Source organism: Motacilla alba, chromosome 7, assembly GCF_015832195.1.
Source record: "Motacilla alba alba isolate MOTALB_02 chromosome 7, Motacilla_alba_V1.0_pri, whole genome shotgun sequence".
In the NCBI taxonomy this organism is placed as follows: Eukaryota; Metazoa; Chordata; class Aves; order Passeriformes; family Motacillidae; genus Motacilla; species Motacilla alba.
In genome coordinates, this window is record NC_052022.1 from 5,886,021 (window position 1) to 5,903,626 (window position 17,606).

At 42.3% G+C, this 17,606-nt stretch overlaps 1 protein-coding gene across 6 annotated transcripts in view; it reads right to left on the reverse strand.

The window, feature by feature from the left end:
* Positions 1 to 17,606, reverse strand: part of THSD7B (thrombospondin type 1 domain containing 7B) — a 298,971-nt gene that overhangs the window by 19,080 nt on the left and 262,285 nt on the right. For all 6 annotated transcript variants that reach the window (XM_038142161.1, XM_038142157.1, XM_038142156.1 and 3 more), the window contains 5 exons: positions 15,092 to 15,225; positions 14,265 to 14,418; positions 5,087 to 5,228; positions 3,577 to 3,692; positions 2,979 to 3,096 (listed from right to left, as the gene is read on the reverse strand). In XM_038142161.1, the coding sequence (XP_037998089.1) occupies positions 2,979 to 3,096; positions 3,577 to 3,692; positions 5,087 to 5,228; positions 14,265 to 14,418; positions 15,092 to 15,225 (664 nt within the window). The remainder of the gene's footprint in view (positions 1 to 2,978; positions 3,097 to 3,576; positions 3,693 to 5,086; positions 5,229 to 14,264; positions 14,419 to 15,091; positions 15,226 to 17,606) is intronic.

Genomic DNA, 17,606 nt, shown 5'->3' on the forward strand with positions numbered 1-17,606 from the left:
TGCCTTAAAGGAAATTTGATTTGCTGGGAATTATCCTTACCAAACATCTTTCCAGTAACTTTGGTTCAGGCCAGGGAAGCATCATCCATTAAAGCAGTTCCATACATCTTTTCATAGCAGTACAGCAACTGATATAAGGAACCTTATTTATAATCCAGTGTCAGCCTAAAGCCCTATCCAGCATCCTGAGCAGATGCTGCCCAGAACTGCAGCTGCAACAGGCAAACATCAGTTACACATCTCCACAGGCTCAGCACAGGCAGGAAAGAGAGATCTGCTTTATTCATCATCATTCATAAAAATCAATATATTCGCCTTTGGCTGCTGTGCACCACAACTGTGTTAGATGCCAGCACCACATGCACAGCAGCACCACTTCATGTTTAAATGCATTATTCCATAAAATAACACCTGAGAAAAGGTGCCGCCCATTAAAATATATCACATCAAACTGTTACTGGAAAAGAACAGAATAAAAATGTTAGCAACAATCCTTGAGTAAAAAAACAGGTGAGAACACACATCCAGCAGCACTAAATTTTGACCTGAATTCTATTTAAATTATGTTTCTCTTTGAAGTCTTTTATGGCGCTTCTGCACACTCTCCAAAAAAAAGCCAGAAACACAAAATATTGTTGTGAGCTGACCCAGTAATGCTGCACTCCACTTGCTGTGAGTTATTTCTGCACACCAAGCACCTAAGCCCTGCATTTTAGCTGTACCAAACACTGGGCAATTACTTACTGGCAAAGGGAAGCAGTTATGAGTGTTTACTGCAGCCAATTCCCACAGCTCGTTTATTGTCATCCTTTGTTTTTTCCTATCTAATTTGAGGCTTTATCCTCCTCCCACGAATGCCCATGAGATACCCAGGGTGACTTCAAAGGTGTCACAGTCCATGACCCTTCTGGCTGGAAACCCTTGCTGTGTTCCTCTGAAGCACCACCCGTAGATGAGTGCACAAGTAAAATCTTCTCTGTCATTGTTATCATCCAGGAGTATTTACAACCCACTGGCACTCGGTGAAGCAGCTGAAGTGACACTGTTTGTGCTGTTGGAACCACACAAGGGCCACTGACACAGGACTGATGCCAAGGTCCCTCCATCAGGGATGTTTGGTCCAAAGTAGCTCCATGCTCCTGAATTGATACAGCAAAAATCAGATCAGGACTGAGGCTGCAGGAAAATAAAATGTGCTCCGAATAACCTGGATGCAAAGCACTTCCATTTCACTGATGCTCCTGCTTTGGCATGAGGTTCAGAAGATTCTTGGGTCCCTGCAAAGTTGTTCAAGTGGTAGAGAAGGACCGAGCAAAACGTGGCTTCTTCATGACACAGTTTGTAAGACAGTTTTCCCAGCTGCTTAGCTGCTGTAGGTTCACAGAAGAGTATCTCCAGGTTTTAAATCCAAGTGAAACAACAGCAGTAGTACAGTGGCATGTACAAGACAGCTCTCACCAGCAGTACAGCAGGGTTATGATCTTTGAGGATCAGGGATGATCCATAAACTGGGTGAGCTTGGGCTTGACTGTGTGGTTCAAGCAGCCTCCATGAGGTTTGGCACCCAAAGCCAGGACACTCACTGGAAAGTCTCTTTCAGAAGGCACAAATGTCTCCAGCTTTCCTCTGATTTAGGACATGAAGTAACTCCTTGAACTCATTGGCACACCTTTAACCAGTCTTTGGAATTTGCACAAGCATTTCCGGATCAGGGGCTGAATACAAGACACGTCTTCACTCGAGTACCTCCTTTTGCAAACTATGCAATATAAGAGCTCAAGATGAAAAAACCTTCAGGTACTATATAGGGTGAGTTGCTCCTTGAGCATGCCAAAAGCCAGAAAAACATTACAACCTGCTTTTGCACTGTACTCTGTTTAACTTAGTAAGTGATAGAACACTCAAAAAATTAAATAAAGTTTATTCAGCAACACAAGCATTAACACTCCAAAATGGATTTTAAAGAAAAAAAAAATTTGGAATTAATAGTACTCCCAGTGTGTTGTTGTTAAAACACTGTCCATGAATTATTCATTTCTGTTAAGAAAGCACTACTTCACAAACGGGCTAAAAGCTCAGCAAAGAAAGAACAGCACTAATCCAAATATTAAGCTTTTTCTGTAACACGCTTTGATCTCTGGAATCCATCTGAAGGAATCATTTTATGGAAGTTAAGAGCTTTTTTCTTTTTGACCTTAAGTGAATTTGATTCAAATATACATTATGGCTTTTGAATCTTAAAGACCATTAGCTGTACATCTAATGCACATCAGAAGCCTGGGAAATAAATTCCCAAGCTTATTGAGAATAAAACCTTCAATGCATTTCCTCAAGTCAATACTCAAAGGGTATTTTAAATCACGTAAGTTGAAAAAGGTCCTAATCCTTTCACTTTTTGTATGCTGGTGAGCACTACTGGCTATAGAAAGTCTTGCTGAAGGTACTGGGGTCATGCAAGTGTTAAGGGGCCTGTGGATGGAAGATGGAGATAGAGGCATACACTAAATGATGCAAAATAGTCTTTGTGTGTTTTCTTCAATAGGATGCAATTATGTTCCTAAAAATTACTTCACCAGAGAATTTGTTATTTATTTATTAATCTCTTCAGAATCTTTTAACACTCCCAGGCTCTTTGCTAGCTTTACATACTCCCCATCTCTGGGGTCAGTACTTGCTGTGACTGGATTCTGCAAGTTTGAATTAATTAATAAATAATCCTCCAGACATATGGCTACTTTTTCCCTAAGTCACATTTTTCACTTTAGAGTACTTTGAAAATAACCTTCTTTGCTCTAAAAACCCACCACCTCAGGACCTCGAGAGAGTCCAAAGCCACCTCTGAAGGATTCAGGTGTGGCTCGAGGCTCTCCCTGAGCTCTGCACCCCTACTCAGTGACTGCCTGAGCCCCCTGGGCCTGTGGGTGCTGTCTGTACTGCCTTGCTGAGCTATGGGGGCAGGAGGGCAGGTAGGGACTCACCGCCGGCGCCACACGTGTGGGAGCACTGTGACCAGGCTGACCACGGGGAGAGCTGGCAGTCCACGGCACACCCCACCACGCACCGGCTGCTCGTGGGCACGGGCTTCTCCAGGTGCAGCTGTGACAGGGAAACACAGGCATCAGCTTCCCCAGGCCCCAGCCACCTCCTGCCACAGCCAAGCCCCCAAACAAGAGCTGGCAGCAACTCTGCAGGGCACCAGCAGAACACCAGTGGTGTTTACAGGGAGCTTTCCCGAGGGTGCAATGCTCTTCAGTGCTGAAGAGTTTCACATCTAAGCATCCCTCAGTGTTTGGGTCTCATTCCAAAACGAGGACCTTAGATTTCCAACAGCAGGACACAATCCCCTCCCTGGTCCCCAGCTTTGGGATGCAGGGTTGGTAGCCATGCCCGGTGTGTTGGAGTCAAGGAGTGACACCACCCACTGACACCCCTCTGCTTCCCAAAGCCCCCAGCTGGGCGCTCTCAGCACCATACAAAACCTTTCCGCTGTTTATGGGGAATGACTTAGCGTGGATCAGGAGGTCCCCCATCCATCTGGACTCCCAGGGACCTCGGGGTGTGTCCCAGCCTGCTCACCCGCTGGCACAGCTGCATGCTGACCGTGGCCCCGTCGCTGCGCCGGCAGCTCAGGAGGCGGCGGCGCTCGCCGTGACCGCAGGTGGCATTGGCACCCAGCTGGCACCCGCTCCAGCCTGCAGACACAAAGCAAAGGGTGCACTGCTGCAGCTCAGCTTTACTCAGCAGAATCACACAATCACAGAATGGCTTGCAAGGGACCCTAAAGATTGTGTAGTTCCAACCCCCTGCCGTGGCAGGGACACCTTCCCCTAGACCAGGCAGCTCAAAGCCCCATCCAGCCTGGCTCTGAAGCCCTGAAGACAGGTGTTACCTTCACCTACAGCAGCACTTCCCCCTGTCAGGGCATCCCACAGCCAAGAACAGCCCCCCACAAAAGAAAGTAGCTCTCAAAGCCAGGCAAGCCTCAGAGGAGACACGCTCTCATCACAGTCCAACACCGTATCCCATGACGACACTGCTACATCAGAGTGCACATGCTGAACACTGATAAAGGCTATCAGTTCAATCCAGTTGGCACAGGTACAAGACTCTATTGTCTGAAGTAAAATTCCACTTTGATAAAGCAGCTGGGGAAGTTTCTGAAGGGGAACTCTGGTTTAACCTGTTTTTGTCTCCAGGCAAAGCTATCCATTATTTAAAACCAAACTCTAATAGTCATGAAATAAAAGCAGTATTTCTAGTGGAAGGAAATTAATATCTTATTACGTGTCTGAAATTATGTTGGTCGGAATACAACTAAACTGAAATAAGCTTTAAAACACCATTTAAAATAAACAAAAACCATAACAGAAGCCACTAAAATTTCCATACACCACCAATAAATAAGAAGGATGAGAAGAAAACCTATTACTTTGTGTCTTCCACCTCTGATAAACATGAACACATAAATGTTCTGCATTTCTGAAATGTGATGATAAAAAAGGCATCATCCTGCTGCCTGTGTTTCTAGGGCTTTTATTACAAACAGGCTGAGTTTATATTCATATATTTTATCTTGCTTTGTTCTCCCTTCCCACCAGCCCCCAAACTCCTCTTAGATCTCTCCTCTGTATGCCTTTCTCATTTATTTCAGCTGGTCAAAACAAAAGGAATTTTTCGGTTTTGTTTTGTTCATTTGTTTGCAACAGAACCAATTGCTTCTAAGGTCCTAAATAATGCATTTTGCTCTGAATATTCTATGCCCACCCATATAACTCATATTGCCTTCAAAGCAGATTTCTGTTGGTATTATTGGCTTCACCAGAACCACGCAGATGACACTCTGTTAATTGGAATTTTGTAATTAATTATGTTGATAACCCATTGAAAATTCCATTTAGCATGCTTTATTTCCAATGTACTTGCAACAACTTCTTAAATACAGAAATTGTGTATTTGTCCACTAATGTGTAAAAAAGTAGGCGTGTAATTAACTTTATTGAAACCAACGATGTCAAGGCTTTAACCAACACCACAAGAAACATAACTAAAAACACATAATAAGGGTATATTGAAAATTTGTACCTACCTGTTAGGTTGTATTGGTATTGGAAGCAGTTTTGATTAAGAATACATGGCTTCATTTGTGAATCTTCAGGGCAGGGCTTTGAACTGACAGGAGATCTCAGCACTTGTCGGGTTCGGGTTTGCATAATATTGGGGTCACACACCTGGACAGAGAAGGGATGGACAGTACAGAGACCCCAGTAAATCACACAGACATCACTGACCCCAGGAAATCACAGAGACACCACAGACCAGGGCTGTTCACACACATCCACGGCCATGTGGAGGTAGGATGCAATTCCACTCCTGTTCTAACAATACATAAAAGCACATGCAAGAAAAGAAATGTGGTTCAAAGTTAAGAATCCAGTATTACTAAAAGTCATCTTTTATCCACCCTGATTTGGCTATTTTAGCCCTCCTATACTATTTTTTCCATGTTTTTTGGTAAGGATCCTTGGGGAAAATGGGATAAAGACTGCACCACTTTGCTGTGCACTGCTTTGCACCTCCTTCCAAGACCTCCAGTAAAATGTCACAGTACTGAGTAACAGGACAAGATTTTTGTCACAATTAATGCATTTTTAAGTATATCTCAGTACAGCAAAGCACTCATTTCAAAGAAGGACATTTGTAATTGCATATCAGTTATGATGCTGACAAGACGAGGTGACTTTTCAGAGTATGTGATACCAAACACTGATGTCCAGCTGCCTATAAATCAGGATTTGCTTGTTTACATTTTCACAGGAATATGAACCAACTGAAGCAGGTTTTCATTTCTATTTGTGCATCACAGGCATGAAAACTGTTTGTTTTTAGCAGACCTTGATCCTCACTCTCATAGCACTGCAGCACAGGGTTATTTTCCCACAATCCAGTAATGGGAATAGGTGAGTGGAAGTGGTCACAGAAAACCCAATGGAAATAAATCCCTTATTAAAAGTATTCACCACCATTTATTGAACAAGATGACCCATTTAATTTCCAACAGTTTCTCATTAGGAGTGCTCAGGAACAGCACAGAAAACAAAACAAAAGACCCCAAAACAATGCACGTAGAACCACATTTTCATAAACGCTTGGGGATTTTAAACAAGATTTTTCTATGGAGTACTATAATTAAAAAACAAAAAAAACCCTAACAGTTCAAAACCACGGGCTTATTACCATGCAACAAACAGCCTGCTAACACTGAACACTGCATGGGTGGAAGTGTGGATAATTCCTGTATTGTGAATATTAAAGAGAAATGTAATGGCCTTGCAGCATAAATCTGGATCTCAGGCTGCTGTAAACTGGATTAGCTGCACAGATGACAGCAAAACTGAACAGAATAAATATCAGAACAAATTGGAAAAAAAGTCTGGTCTGGTCTTAAAATACATTGTCAGGGCCTATTTCCTTATGTTTACACTACATGAAGGAAAATCCATTACATTTTTATTGCTGACACACACCTTGTCAAATCATTTTAAATGGTAATCTTATTTGAATACCCTTGGTCAGCTAAAATACCCAATTGTTTCTAATTATCTGAAAATTAAACCTATGCTAAGTGTTTACCAATAGTTTACTGCCTTTTTCACAACTAATCTGATTGTTCATTCTCACAACTAACACTAATAACTTAAATGATTTGCCAATAAAGCAAAATGACTAAGGAAAAAAATCAAAGCATGTATCTCAGCAGCTACTCCTAATTAATGTTTCTCTGAATTATGTTACCAAGGGGAAAAAAAAAATCAATGGATGCTGTGACAGAAGCTGTCTGTGCCAGCTCAGAAACACCAGCTTTTGCTCCCTTTAAAATAAGAACCTGCAGACAGAAAATATGCCTCATTTGTAGATAAGTAAATTCTTTTAATAAAATAGTATTTTTCCCTGTCTAGCACAGCCCCCGTTGTGCTCGATTATAGGACATTGCTGCAGCCCAGTGCTGTCACAGAGCCTCAGAGCTTTCCTGGCTGGCAGGACCATTTTCCCTCTCAGATATCCTCCTGGTAGGCAGCAGACCAGTCTAACAGGTCAAAATCTATCTGGTGTTTGCCAGGATCCAAACAAACAACTGGTTTACTGATGCTCTGAAGCCAGAATTCTCACTGTGATGAGCCATGGTGCTCAGAAGCCAGAGCTGATGCAACAAGCCCCCGACTTTTACTAGTTTTGAATAATAAGGAATCTCTGTAGGAAAAGCAGTCATTTAATCAAGCTGAGGACACGGGAAACATGCAAAAACTCGAAGTCGGCAAACTGTAACTAATATCCTGTAATATTATTTGTTGAATTTCTCTTAACGTCAATTGAGAAGTCAATTTAGTTTTATAATTGATTTTCTGTCCTTGGTCTTTCAAGTTAACCATGTAAAAAACTGAGCCAAATATATATGGAACTGAGTAAGCAGCAGGAGGGAATGACTTGCAAAGAAAAAGATGAAAGCTGGAATTTTCAAAGGAGCAAGAGGGAGCTGAGTATCCAGCTACCCTGAAATCTCAATGGGCTTGGGTGCACAGTTCCTGCAGAACCCTTCCAAAAACCCAGGCTGGAAAAAAAAAAATCAAATATTTATGGCATTGCAAAGGTTGGGGAATGGATTGGCAGACTCGATGTCATTAGGGGATATGAACAGTGAAAGTAAAGAAGAGGGATTGTTGCCAGTGGAGAGATGCTGAGGGTACTAACAAGCAATGCCAAGGGGCATGTCTAGTCTTGAATGTGGATCTTAGAAAATACTGAGAGCAAAACCAATCACCATCAATGGCAAATCACAGGTTTAGGAGGCGGACAGAAATGGCAGCCATCAATTTAGAGAAAAGGCAGAAAAAGAAAGAACTATTTCTTGAGTACCTAAAGTAAGAAATTACCATGGGATTAAGATCTAAGCAGGATAACAGGTTGATTCTGAGTATTCCCACAAATGAAGAAAATGACAAAACTAATTTGACTGCTCAAGTAATCTTCCATACAAAACAGTGAAGATAAATGGATCAAGGCTGGGTCTGCCCTAGGGATCCAAGTTTCTAATCACAAGCATGTATGAACCTACACTTTCTGGGGTTTTAAATAAATAAAGCCCACTGTGATTCAGCAATGCTTTACTGAGTATCTTCATTTACAACTCGTCTCTTCCCGCTGAGTGGATGCTACACTTCCAAAGACATTATTTCACTTTCTACTGCTCTGTTAGTAACTAGTGCTTTCACTGATGACAGATGAAGCTTTTTAAATTATTTTTTTACATTAAGTCAGCCATTACCTTCAGTAAGGCTACTGCAACTGGTTTGTGCTCAGCATCAGCCAGCATTTCCACAGTGGAAGCATAAGGAAAGGCAGGTGCCAACAACAGATGTGTTCAGGAGTGGGAGTTTGACTTGTATTTCTGAGATCATCTCTTTATGCTCATGACACTTATTTTATGCCTGTGGTTATAAATCCCTCCACTGGTTTCCATAGTTGGGAGAATTTGGGATTCTATCCCGTAACCACGGGATAGAAATGGGTGTAACAGCAAATGTTCGCTACTCTGCGAAACTGAAACCCACTTTTGACACCACCCAGACTAGGAATAAAGATTTATGGATCAAAGAAGGACAATGATTATGGGTGACCACTGGCCATAAATAACAGGAGAGGAAACAAGTCCTAAGAAATGGAGGTAGCTGTGGTGCATGGAGGTGGAAGGACAGAGGCCTGGAGACCTCTATGTACCTCCAAGATCAGGCGCAAATCAGTTTGGCTGATAAGTTTTCCAGACTATGTTGCTTGTTCAGATTCTTTGTTGATGACTGTAAGTAATGGGGTTGGTAATTCTGGCATATGCATCCTTTGGAACTGGTGACAGGAACAGAATTAATTTCGATGAAAATAATAATGGGGTGGCACATCAAGAGCCTACAGCAGTAGGATGCCATACACAGACAGTAGGTTTCTTTATGGGTATAACTGTACTGTTCCAGCCTACTTTATAGTATTAAATCTCACCATTTCCATTATTCTTTTCCATATAGTATGAAAAAGTTGAGCTAGAGCCATGGATCTACAGGCGAGATCATATAAACCACTACAGAAACAAAATATTCTGAAGCAATGAGAGGTCCATAAAATGTTAAGGCAGGAATAAATCAAAGTTTTTCTCAAAGGACCATTTAGAAATTATAACAGTCATCTTGGTTCTGTGGGGGAATTTCTGGCACTATTGACTACGGCATTTTAAAATATTTCTTTTAGCCAAAGTTATTTTTTCATCATGACCACTTGTCACTATTTAAAGCTAACATAAAAAGTGAGGGACAAAAACATACACAAAGGATGCACCCAGCCTTTGCTTCAGACAATCACAGAACTGACAAAGCACAGGAAGTTTGTTCTGGAAGAAAAGGGTATAAAATAAAATAAAGCTGCAAGGTTATGAAACTAAGTTCCAGTCTAAGAGCTGCTAACATATCACACATTAATATACACTATTAGACCCTCTTTGGGATGGAATTTAAGAGCTGTTCATTGATCCAGGCTTTCATATGCATCATAATTGTACAGCACAGAGGCTGTAACCCATTACAGGGCCCTTTCAGCTGTTTAATTTATCAAGCAGCTTGTATAATGCATCCTGCACTATAAATAGCTGGCTGCATTATTCTTAACTGGCTATTCATAAGCAAACATACAACCTTAAAATAAGGTAAATGCAAAGGCAGCAACCGTATTTGACTATTTTTAACAGAGCAATGAACCATTACATTGTTCATGCCAGTGTGGATGTTTTGTAACAATTTAACAAGCCATTTACAATAACACGAGCAGTCTTTTGAAATGAAAATGCATTTGCATAAATTTTCTTTTTCAGATGCATCCAGGTCCTGAAACCTTGCCTGCCTCCACACAGAATCATTACTTAAATCACCTAAAAAAGTGATTGTTAACAAAGATTATTAAAAATAAAACAGTGAATATAAAAAAATACAGCAGTTACCCACTTTTTTTGACAAAGGCATACTAAAACATCCAGGTCACAACTATGCATAAGGAGCAGTGCATGTTCTTCCAAAAAGCCTTGACCAGCATAATCCTCATGCTTGATTTGAATAAATTATCTCTTGGGCTAGAAAGACAACTCTGCAAGCCTCAATCTTCAGTTCAGCCTTCACACTGCAGCTCCTCCGCCAAACTTACGTGCCAAACCCAAAGAGATTGGGGAGTTTCCTCTGGAGATATCCAAAAGCTGTCTGAGGAGACAGTTCTGAGGAACATGTTCTGGGGAATCCTGCTTGAAAAGAAAGGACCAGATGACCTCCAGAACCTTGCCTGTTCTGTGTTCAGGCACCAGTTGTAATGGAGACTTTCGTAATCCACACAGCGACTTCCAGCATCTACAGGCGTCCCCAATTTCCCTTCCAGTTGGCATTTCCAAACTGTAACAACTCCAACGTGCATCAACAAGGAGAGTCCCAGCAGAGCTGAGAGCTCTCTGTATCGCTTGGTGACACTTTTAATCCGGTCAGTTGCGGGTGTCCCGCTCCCCCGCGGATTCCAGGCAACAATAACTCAATTGTCGCAGGTCCCGAGCGCGGCACATCGCCATCGATCCATGAGGAAAACGCTCGCTGAAATGGAGACAGCTGTTCTCACTCCCTACACACGCAACCTCCTATAATTAACTAATTTCAGACCTCTTGGAATTAGCTGCTAGAAATGCCAACAGCTGAGGCAAGCAAGGAGGCCACTCCAATCCACAACGGGGGCTGCGACAGCCATCCGCCGACAGAGAGCTAACGAAATAGATTTGAGGTAATTATTTCAGGGACTTGTAGCACCACTCGCATATTAACTCTTTTTAAGAATGCTTTGATGAATTCAATTGAAGTCAATTAATTACATTTCCAAGTCAGATGAATACAAAGTCGAGACACCACAGGAAGTGGTGTTATTCCATCACTGAATATGTAACAGAGATGACAGGATTTCAGTTCCCAGATTGTTTAGCTGGGTCTTTGAGCAATCAAGTGATGAAGTCTGACTGAACAGGCTATTGTGCCTGGAACAAATATGAAATCTCTTAAGTAAAATGCAAGTCAACCTAATTTCCTTGTGGGTTTTTGTTGGGTTTTTTTTTCCTTGTTATTTTTGGCTTTTTTGTTGTTGTTTTTAACTAGCAAGCTTCAAACTGTTATGTTAAATGACTTTAAAGCTTGATATTTAAGTCACTTGGATGTTACTTAGGGACAAAGAACAAAACATATAAGCCAAAAAAATAGTCTTCAACCACAGGGAAAACCATTTTGAATTTACTTCTCTCAATAGAAAAAGTGAGAATAATAAGGAAGATTTACTTCAGTTACTATGCAATTCTTGAATCCAATAGAGAGACAAAACCTCAAAGCAACCTTGAGGCATTGTATTTCTGACAGCTTCATTTCTGACCATTAGATGAAACATTAAAATTTACCTTTGTGTAGCAGTGTTAAATAGCACCATAATCAAGATGCAAAATAGGTAATTCAGCTGAAAAACACACATAAAAGAATTGTGGGAGCATCTGAAATTACAAAAGACCACAGAAGTGTTTAAAAGCAAAAGGGAAATGCAGCCAAAAAAGGTAGAACAAATACAATGTTTTAGAAGAAAAAAGTATTGAAGAAAATACTTTCCATTGACAAAGCAGTCGCCACCTTTATGACTCATTGATTTCAACACGATTCAAGATCATTTACCATCCTGAAAGTGGAAAATTCACATGGGAAGAATATTGCTACAAGATAAAACCAAGTAATACCCTAGAAAGTATCCAGAGTACAATGACATATTGACAAAAGGTGCAACGGATAATCTAAAAGGCCTTTTTATATTCAGCTGATAAGAGTTAGTTATTCTGCTATCAGGAGGAATTTATTATCAACACTGTAAAACATGAGCAGAACACCAAAGCGACTGGAAAAGAATTCTCACCTGACCAAAATCATAGGTAAATATCTCAAATCAAAAAGCTCCTCAGGCAAAGATGAGGCTGAAATTGTGATCGTTCATTTTTTACAAACTAGAATTTGTCAGGTTTCATAAATCCTCTTAATCTCCAGCAAGCCAAACATGACCAGAGCTACGGGAAGACTTCCTGGAATGGTCTTTGGCAGCTGCCTCATGAGTGCTATGACTAAAAGAGTGCCAACTATTGTGGTATGAAATGTAAATGTGCTGAAATAGAGCAGCCAGGATGCACAGTTTTGCTTTTTCATTGCAACACGATGTGATCTTCCAAATTTTTTGAAATTTTTGAGTCCCTCGACTCACAGCTGTCCTAAATGACCACCTTTTCTTGTGGCTCAGATGAAAAGTTCATTAATCACCTTGGTGCTGGCAGTGCCTCACTCCAGCCACCACAGTTTCCTCAATCCCTGCCCCACACCCACCAAAGACACACCAGTGACACAGCACAGTCATTCTGCACCAACAGCAAGCCCAGCACTCGCCTTGGAGATGTGGAGCATGTATGGCCTGGGAGGGACTGTGCTGTGTGGCTCTCTCTCAAAACCCACCACAATCAGCCAGAGTAGCTGGAAAAGGGAGACAGCACTGCCATAAACTCATCAAAGGGAGGGTTTTATCTGCCCATAAAACTTCAAGCTGTTTATTGCCTCCTATCTGGACAGAACTATGGAAACACATGCTCCATCAGCACACAGTCATCTCAGTTTCACAACAAAGCATTGCAGAACAGCTTGTGAAAACATATTGTTCAGTTAATTGCACTGGCATGCAGATGCCCTCACATTTATGAATTAACATCCACCATGGCAAAGGGATGTACAAGGAGACACAGGGACTGTGGCATGTGGCCCTGCCTGCCAAGAGATGTGCTGCCTGATGGAGTGCAGCCCACGAGCTCTGGGCTTCCCTTTTCTGCTTCTGTGGGCTACGGAGGCTTCACTATTGCCAAAAAAAAGGAGCCTTCAGGCAAAAAGCCTGTGTGTCTTAAGGATATGAGGGTACCTAAAGCTTGAAGCAGTCCTTCATAACCAACTGACTGCCACCAAGGCACCTGAGAGACCCCCAACAGCCTCAAAGATCTCTGCATCAGTTCACTGCGTGCGAAAATGAAGAAAATCCATGCCTAGAAAAGTCAATGGCAAAGAAACAGCCCAACCACAGTGGGACTCTGAAAGGTATCCAAGCATTTGTATGGGTTGAGAGAGTGTTATACTTCATCAAAGCCATGCTGCTCAGGAGGAGGTGAATGCAGGAAATGAAACACAAGATTTTATTTGACATGTTCTTACCGAGAATATTGATACGCTACACAAAATATTATGGAGGGAAATTACCTGTGTCAGCACTAGTATAAATACCTGTCCAATAACCACTCAACTTTTGGTAATGGCCCTGTTAACATGGGGGCAATGAATATGTGTTTGTCACTTAAATACATCAAGCAAGTCTATTAAAAAACCCCTCCGAGATTAAACCTGGCACCTATTTCAACACTGATCAGGGAGAAACAATAGATCTGAAGTCATGTGGTGTGAGGCCAGAGGCTTTTCATAATACAGAATTTGCAACTTCTTTCCATCTTGCACACTTAGGAAAACACAGAGCACTTCGCAGTGGCTTGAATCTCTGCAAAATTCAAAAAGTTTTGAGTATTTCATGACATGACAAATTGTTCAGGCACCTTGCTGTCATACCCTTCTGCTGCTGTTGCCTCAAATCTTCCCCCAAGTGTTTGAGGAGGAGGAAACACTGGACAGAAATAGTGAGTGTTAGGAGGGGAGAGCTGTCATTCCCTCAGGACCAAGACCTGTCCAGAGGAGTGTCACCCCCAGGGTTTACCAGCAGGTTGTTATGGCAGTCATGCACCACTGACAGAGGTCTCCCCTGCAAACACTTCCTAAGGCATTCAGCAGCTGGAATACTGTCCTTTCACCCACTCTGCTTGTGTGGGCCCTTTCCCATAGCAGACCAAGGGGAAGGATGTGTTGAATCAACTGTCACAGTAATAACTCTGTGTTTCACTAACCAAATTTCTATAGCTCTGTCTCTGTAGAGACATAAATATCTCCAGATTCAACCATGCTGGCAGGATCTATTAAGCCTGACATCCCTCAGAAAATAATTTACTTTCCTAGAAAATAACTAGGCCATGAAATAGTTGAAGGAGAAGCGAAGACTGCTGTGTGAGGAACACTGCCAGGGACACGGGCGGGAGAGCCTACCTGCGGACATGGGCTCCACTGTCCCCACTCAGACACTGCACACTCACTGGGACAGTACAAGGTACACTTCTGCACGGCCTCTGGGACCTCAGCCTGATTGCACAGAGTGTTGGGCACAGTCTCCACGCCGTGGTCCTCAGCAGTGCTCACACACCTACACAGAGAACACACATTTTAATTAGAGTATCACAGGCACGATGGATATCAACAAGTTTTCTCTACCCCATACAGGACACAGACATGACAACAGCTACAAGCAGCATGGCTGGTCAAAAAATAAAACTGTGTGTTAATTCAAATGGAAATCAGCTACGTGCACAACATGCTTTTGTTACTTCATACAGAGGGATTTTAACTTTGATCGGCTGACAAAGGAGCAAACAGAAAGTGACAACCAGCGAGAACAAATCTTAGTGCTCCTGCTAGTAACAGCTGAACATTTGGAAATAACTCAGCATTTCCCCATGCCTGGGGAATGAATATTCAGTAATAATGAATGCCACTCTGGTGCACGCAGTGCTATTACTTGGGGAAAATGTTAGCAAATCAAAATATGGAGGCTTTGCACCTCAGGGAGCTTTATGTATACATGGCATTTAGGTTGAAGAATACTAATTTAAATATCATGCTATGCTCCTGAAAAACCAAGGCTGCATATCTGAAATGCTTTTCCTATAAACCATGGCACATAAACACATGTTTCTTTTTATTTGCAATACACTGGACTCAGCAACACACTCACTGTCAGATGGCCAGATATTGCAGCTTTATGCAAGAACATACCAGCTCTTTTTGATCGGAATACCTGAGCTTTTGTCTTCACGCACCTGACTTCCCTCGTTTGTATTCCTTCTCCACAGTGAAGGGAATTTTGTTCGCTGCTGATTTTGCATGGAGACCATGGTCCTACTTCCCAGGAATACTGATTGCACTCACTGTAGCACGGGACTGCCTCGTGCACCTGACAGGAGAAAGAACCAAACTCTTCAGCTGAACTGTCTAGGTTAGCGTGTCTGCAGAACAAACCCACAGAAAAGCACACTGAAAAGTATCCTGGCTTACACTCCTCATGCTGAGGCTGTTGTAATGGCTTTAAGTTCATTTATTCATTATTGACTTGCCAAGGGATTTTTAAGTGTATAATGAACAGCAGTATGCATGCAGCATCTTCGGAAGCAGGATAAATAACAGCTATTTCCTGCAGCCAGAAGAGGAACTCCATTACAATTTCATTTGCTCTGCCTGCTCTCAGGATTATCTATCACATGTCATTCACCAAGATCGTATGTACCACATCCTTTTGTATTTCAGCAGGTACAAACTTAAAATCAGCACTCATTTACCTTTGCTTCTAATGCATTCTTATAAGCCATTTACCATAAAAGAATGAAATTTCATGCCTCCTACAAATTTCATTTTTATACACAAAACTGGTAAATGCTTTTTTGCCTGCAAGTGACTTATCTCTAACATATCTCCTAATCAAACACGACAGTGTGTTCACCTAAACTATGGTATCTACATAGGGAGAAAAATACAGGCAAAAGCTTGATAAAAGGTGCCAGATATTCAGGCTGTTAAAAGCAGCAGTGAGATATAGCACTTCAGCAGATTTTTAGGTTTAAATAAATGAATGCATCAACAGTTCTATTACAGTGATGAATAAAAGTTATTTATTTTGAATCTGGGTTGTCTGCAGAAGCTGATTTGAAGATACAGTATTCCCTGTTGCTTTGCATGAAGCATAATGTGCTGCCCTGGAAAAATACAACACACCTAAAATTTCTTCTTCCACATACCATAACCTCCTCAGCCTTGCTGCTGTGAAGCCATTTCATTCTCACTTGCAGAATAACTATAAATCAATAGTCTTCCTCCCAACTACCCCCCAAAAAGATTCAGACACGTGTTTAATAATTTGCAGCTTCATTTTAAAATGGTAGATTATGACTAGACTATGTTGTGGCCAGAAGAAAAAAGAAATCTTTTTTGTAACCTTTTGGACGTGGGAGGACAAGAAAATTGAGATACCAGTCTGAAAACAAAACTGGTGTCCCGTCAGAAAATCACCTTCATTTCAAATGGAAGGAAAACAACTTGAAAAGGAAAACTCCTTCAAAAGAGAAAATGTCAGAAACTAATTTTAACTGTGGGTCTGTCTATACATTGTGCATAGGTTTAGCAGAGAGGGAAAAGTAACGGATGATGAAAAGTGGAAAACATGTAAAGGTGAAAACAGGAAAGAAGGAAATCAAAGTCTGAACTGGCGAGGGCAAGGACAATATGAACCAGTAAGAGCATCACATTTCACACAGAGGGAAAAAGGAAGGGAACAAAAGGGGCAAAGGCAGTCATACCATTAGCACATTATTATTAAACACGTATTATTAAGCACATTATTAAGCACAAATTACAAACCTGGATGTGTCTTTGAGCATCCTGAACTAGCAGAAGGTGTCTCTGCTCATGATGGGGGAGCTGCAAACAAGATGATCTTTAAGCTCCATTTGAACTGAAGCCACTCTCTGGTTCTATGTGGACTGTGCACCAAGGCACTGGCTTGGCCCAGCTCCAGAGTGTGCAGGTGTCTGTGCACTGTACAAAGTGCACACAGAGCTAAGCTTCCCACACTGAGCAAGCAGCACCACAAGCACTGCTAATTAGCTGAGCAGCCAGGCTCGTTATCATTAACTGGTGTACATGGGAGCACAGAAGAGCAGCACTCACCAAGCCTGGGCTCAGCATCAGCCAGCAGGCAGCCCACGGATGCTGGGCCACCATCCTGCCCCACCAGCCTGTCACCTCCACTCACTCCTGCAGCCACATCCCTGCACATGCCAGGGACAACAGCAATCCCTCTTCAAGCACTGCAAAGCCTTTGTGTTCCCCACAGACATCCATCCAGGAGACGGATGTAGAGTCAGGGAGTATTTATTAGTTTCCCTGCTCCACAGGGGGAAGGAAAAACTACAGCCTGCCTATGTTGCCTGACAAAACACCCTGTCATCCACAGGAGACGATTAGTGAGGGAAACAGGTGCTTGAGGCACGATCAGTTTTTTCCTCATCACAGAGGGAATGAGCAAAGAGCCAAGCTTGGACAAAACTGGCTGCCAGGGGCCAGCCCAGTGAGAAGGTGCCTCACAGGGCAGTGTCAAGGATGGTAAAACTTAATAAGTCTATTAAGAGCTGGGTGGCCTGTTCCTGCTTTTAGACTTCTGGAAAGGAGGCTGAGGTTGGCAGCAGGCAGGAGGTGCTGCCTCCCTCCCTCCCTCCCAGCCTCCACAGGCACAGCAGGGCAGCCAGGGCAGTCCAGCACAAACAGCAGCTTTGGGGACTTAAG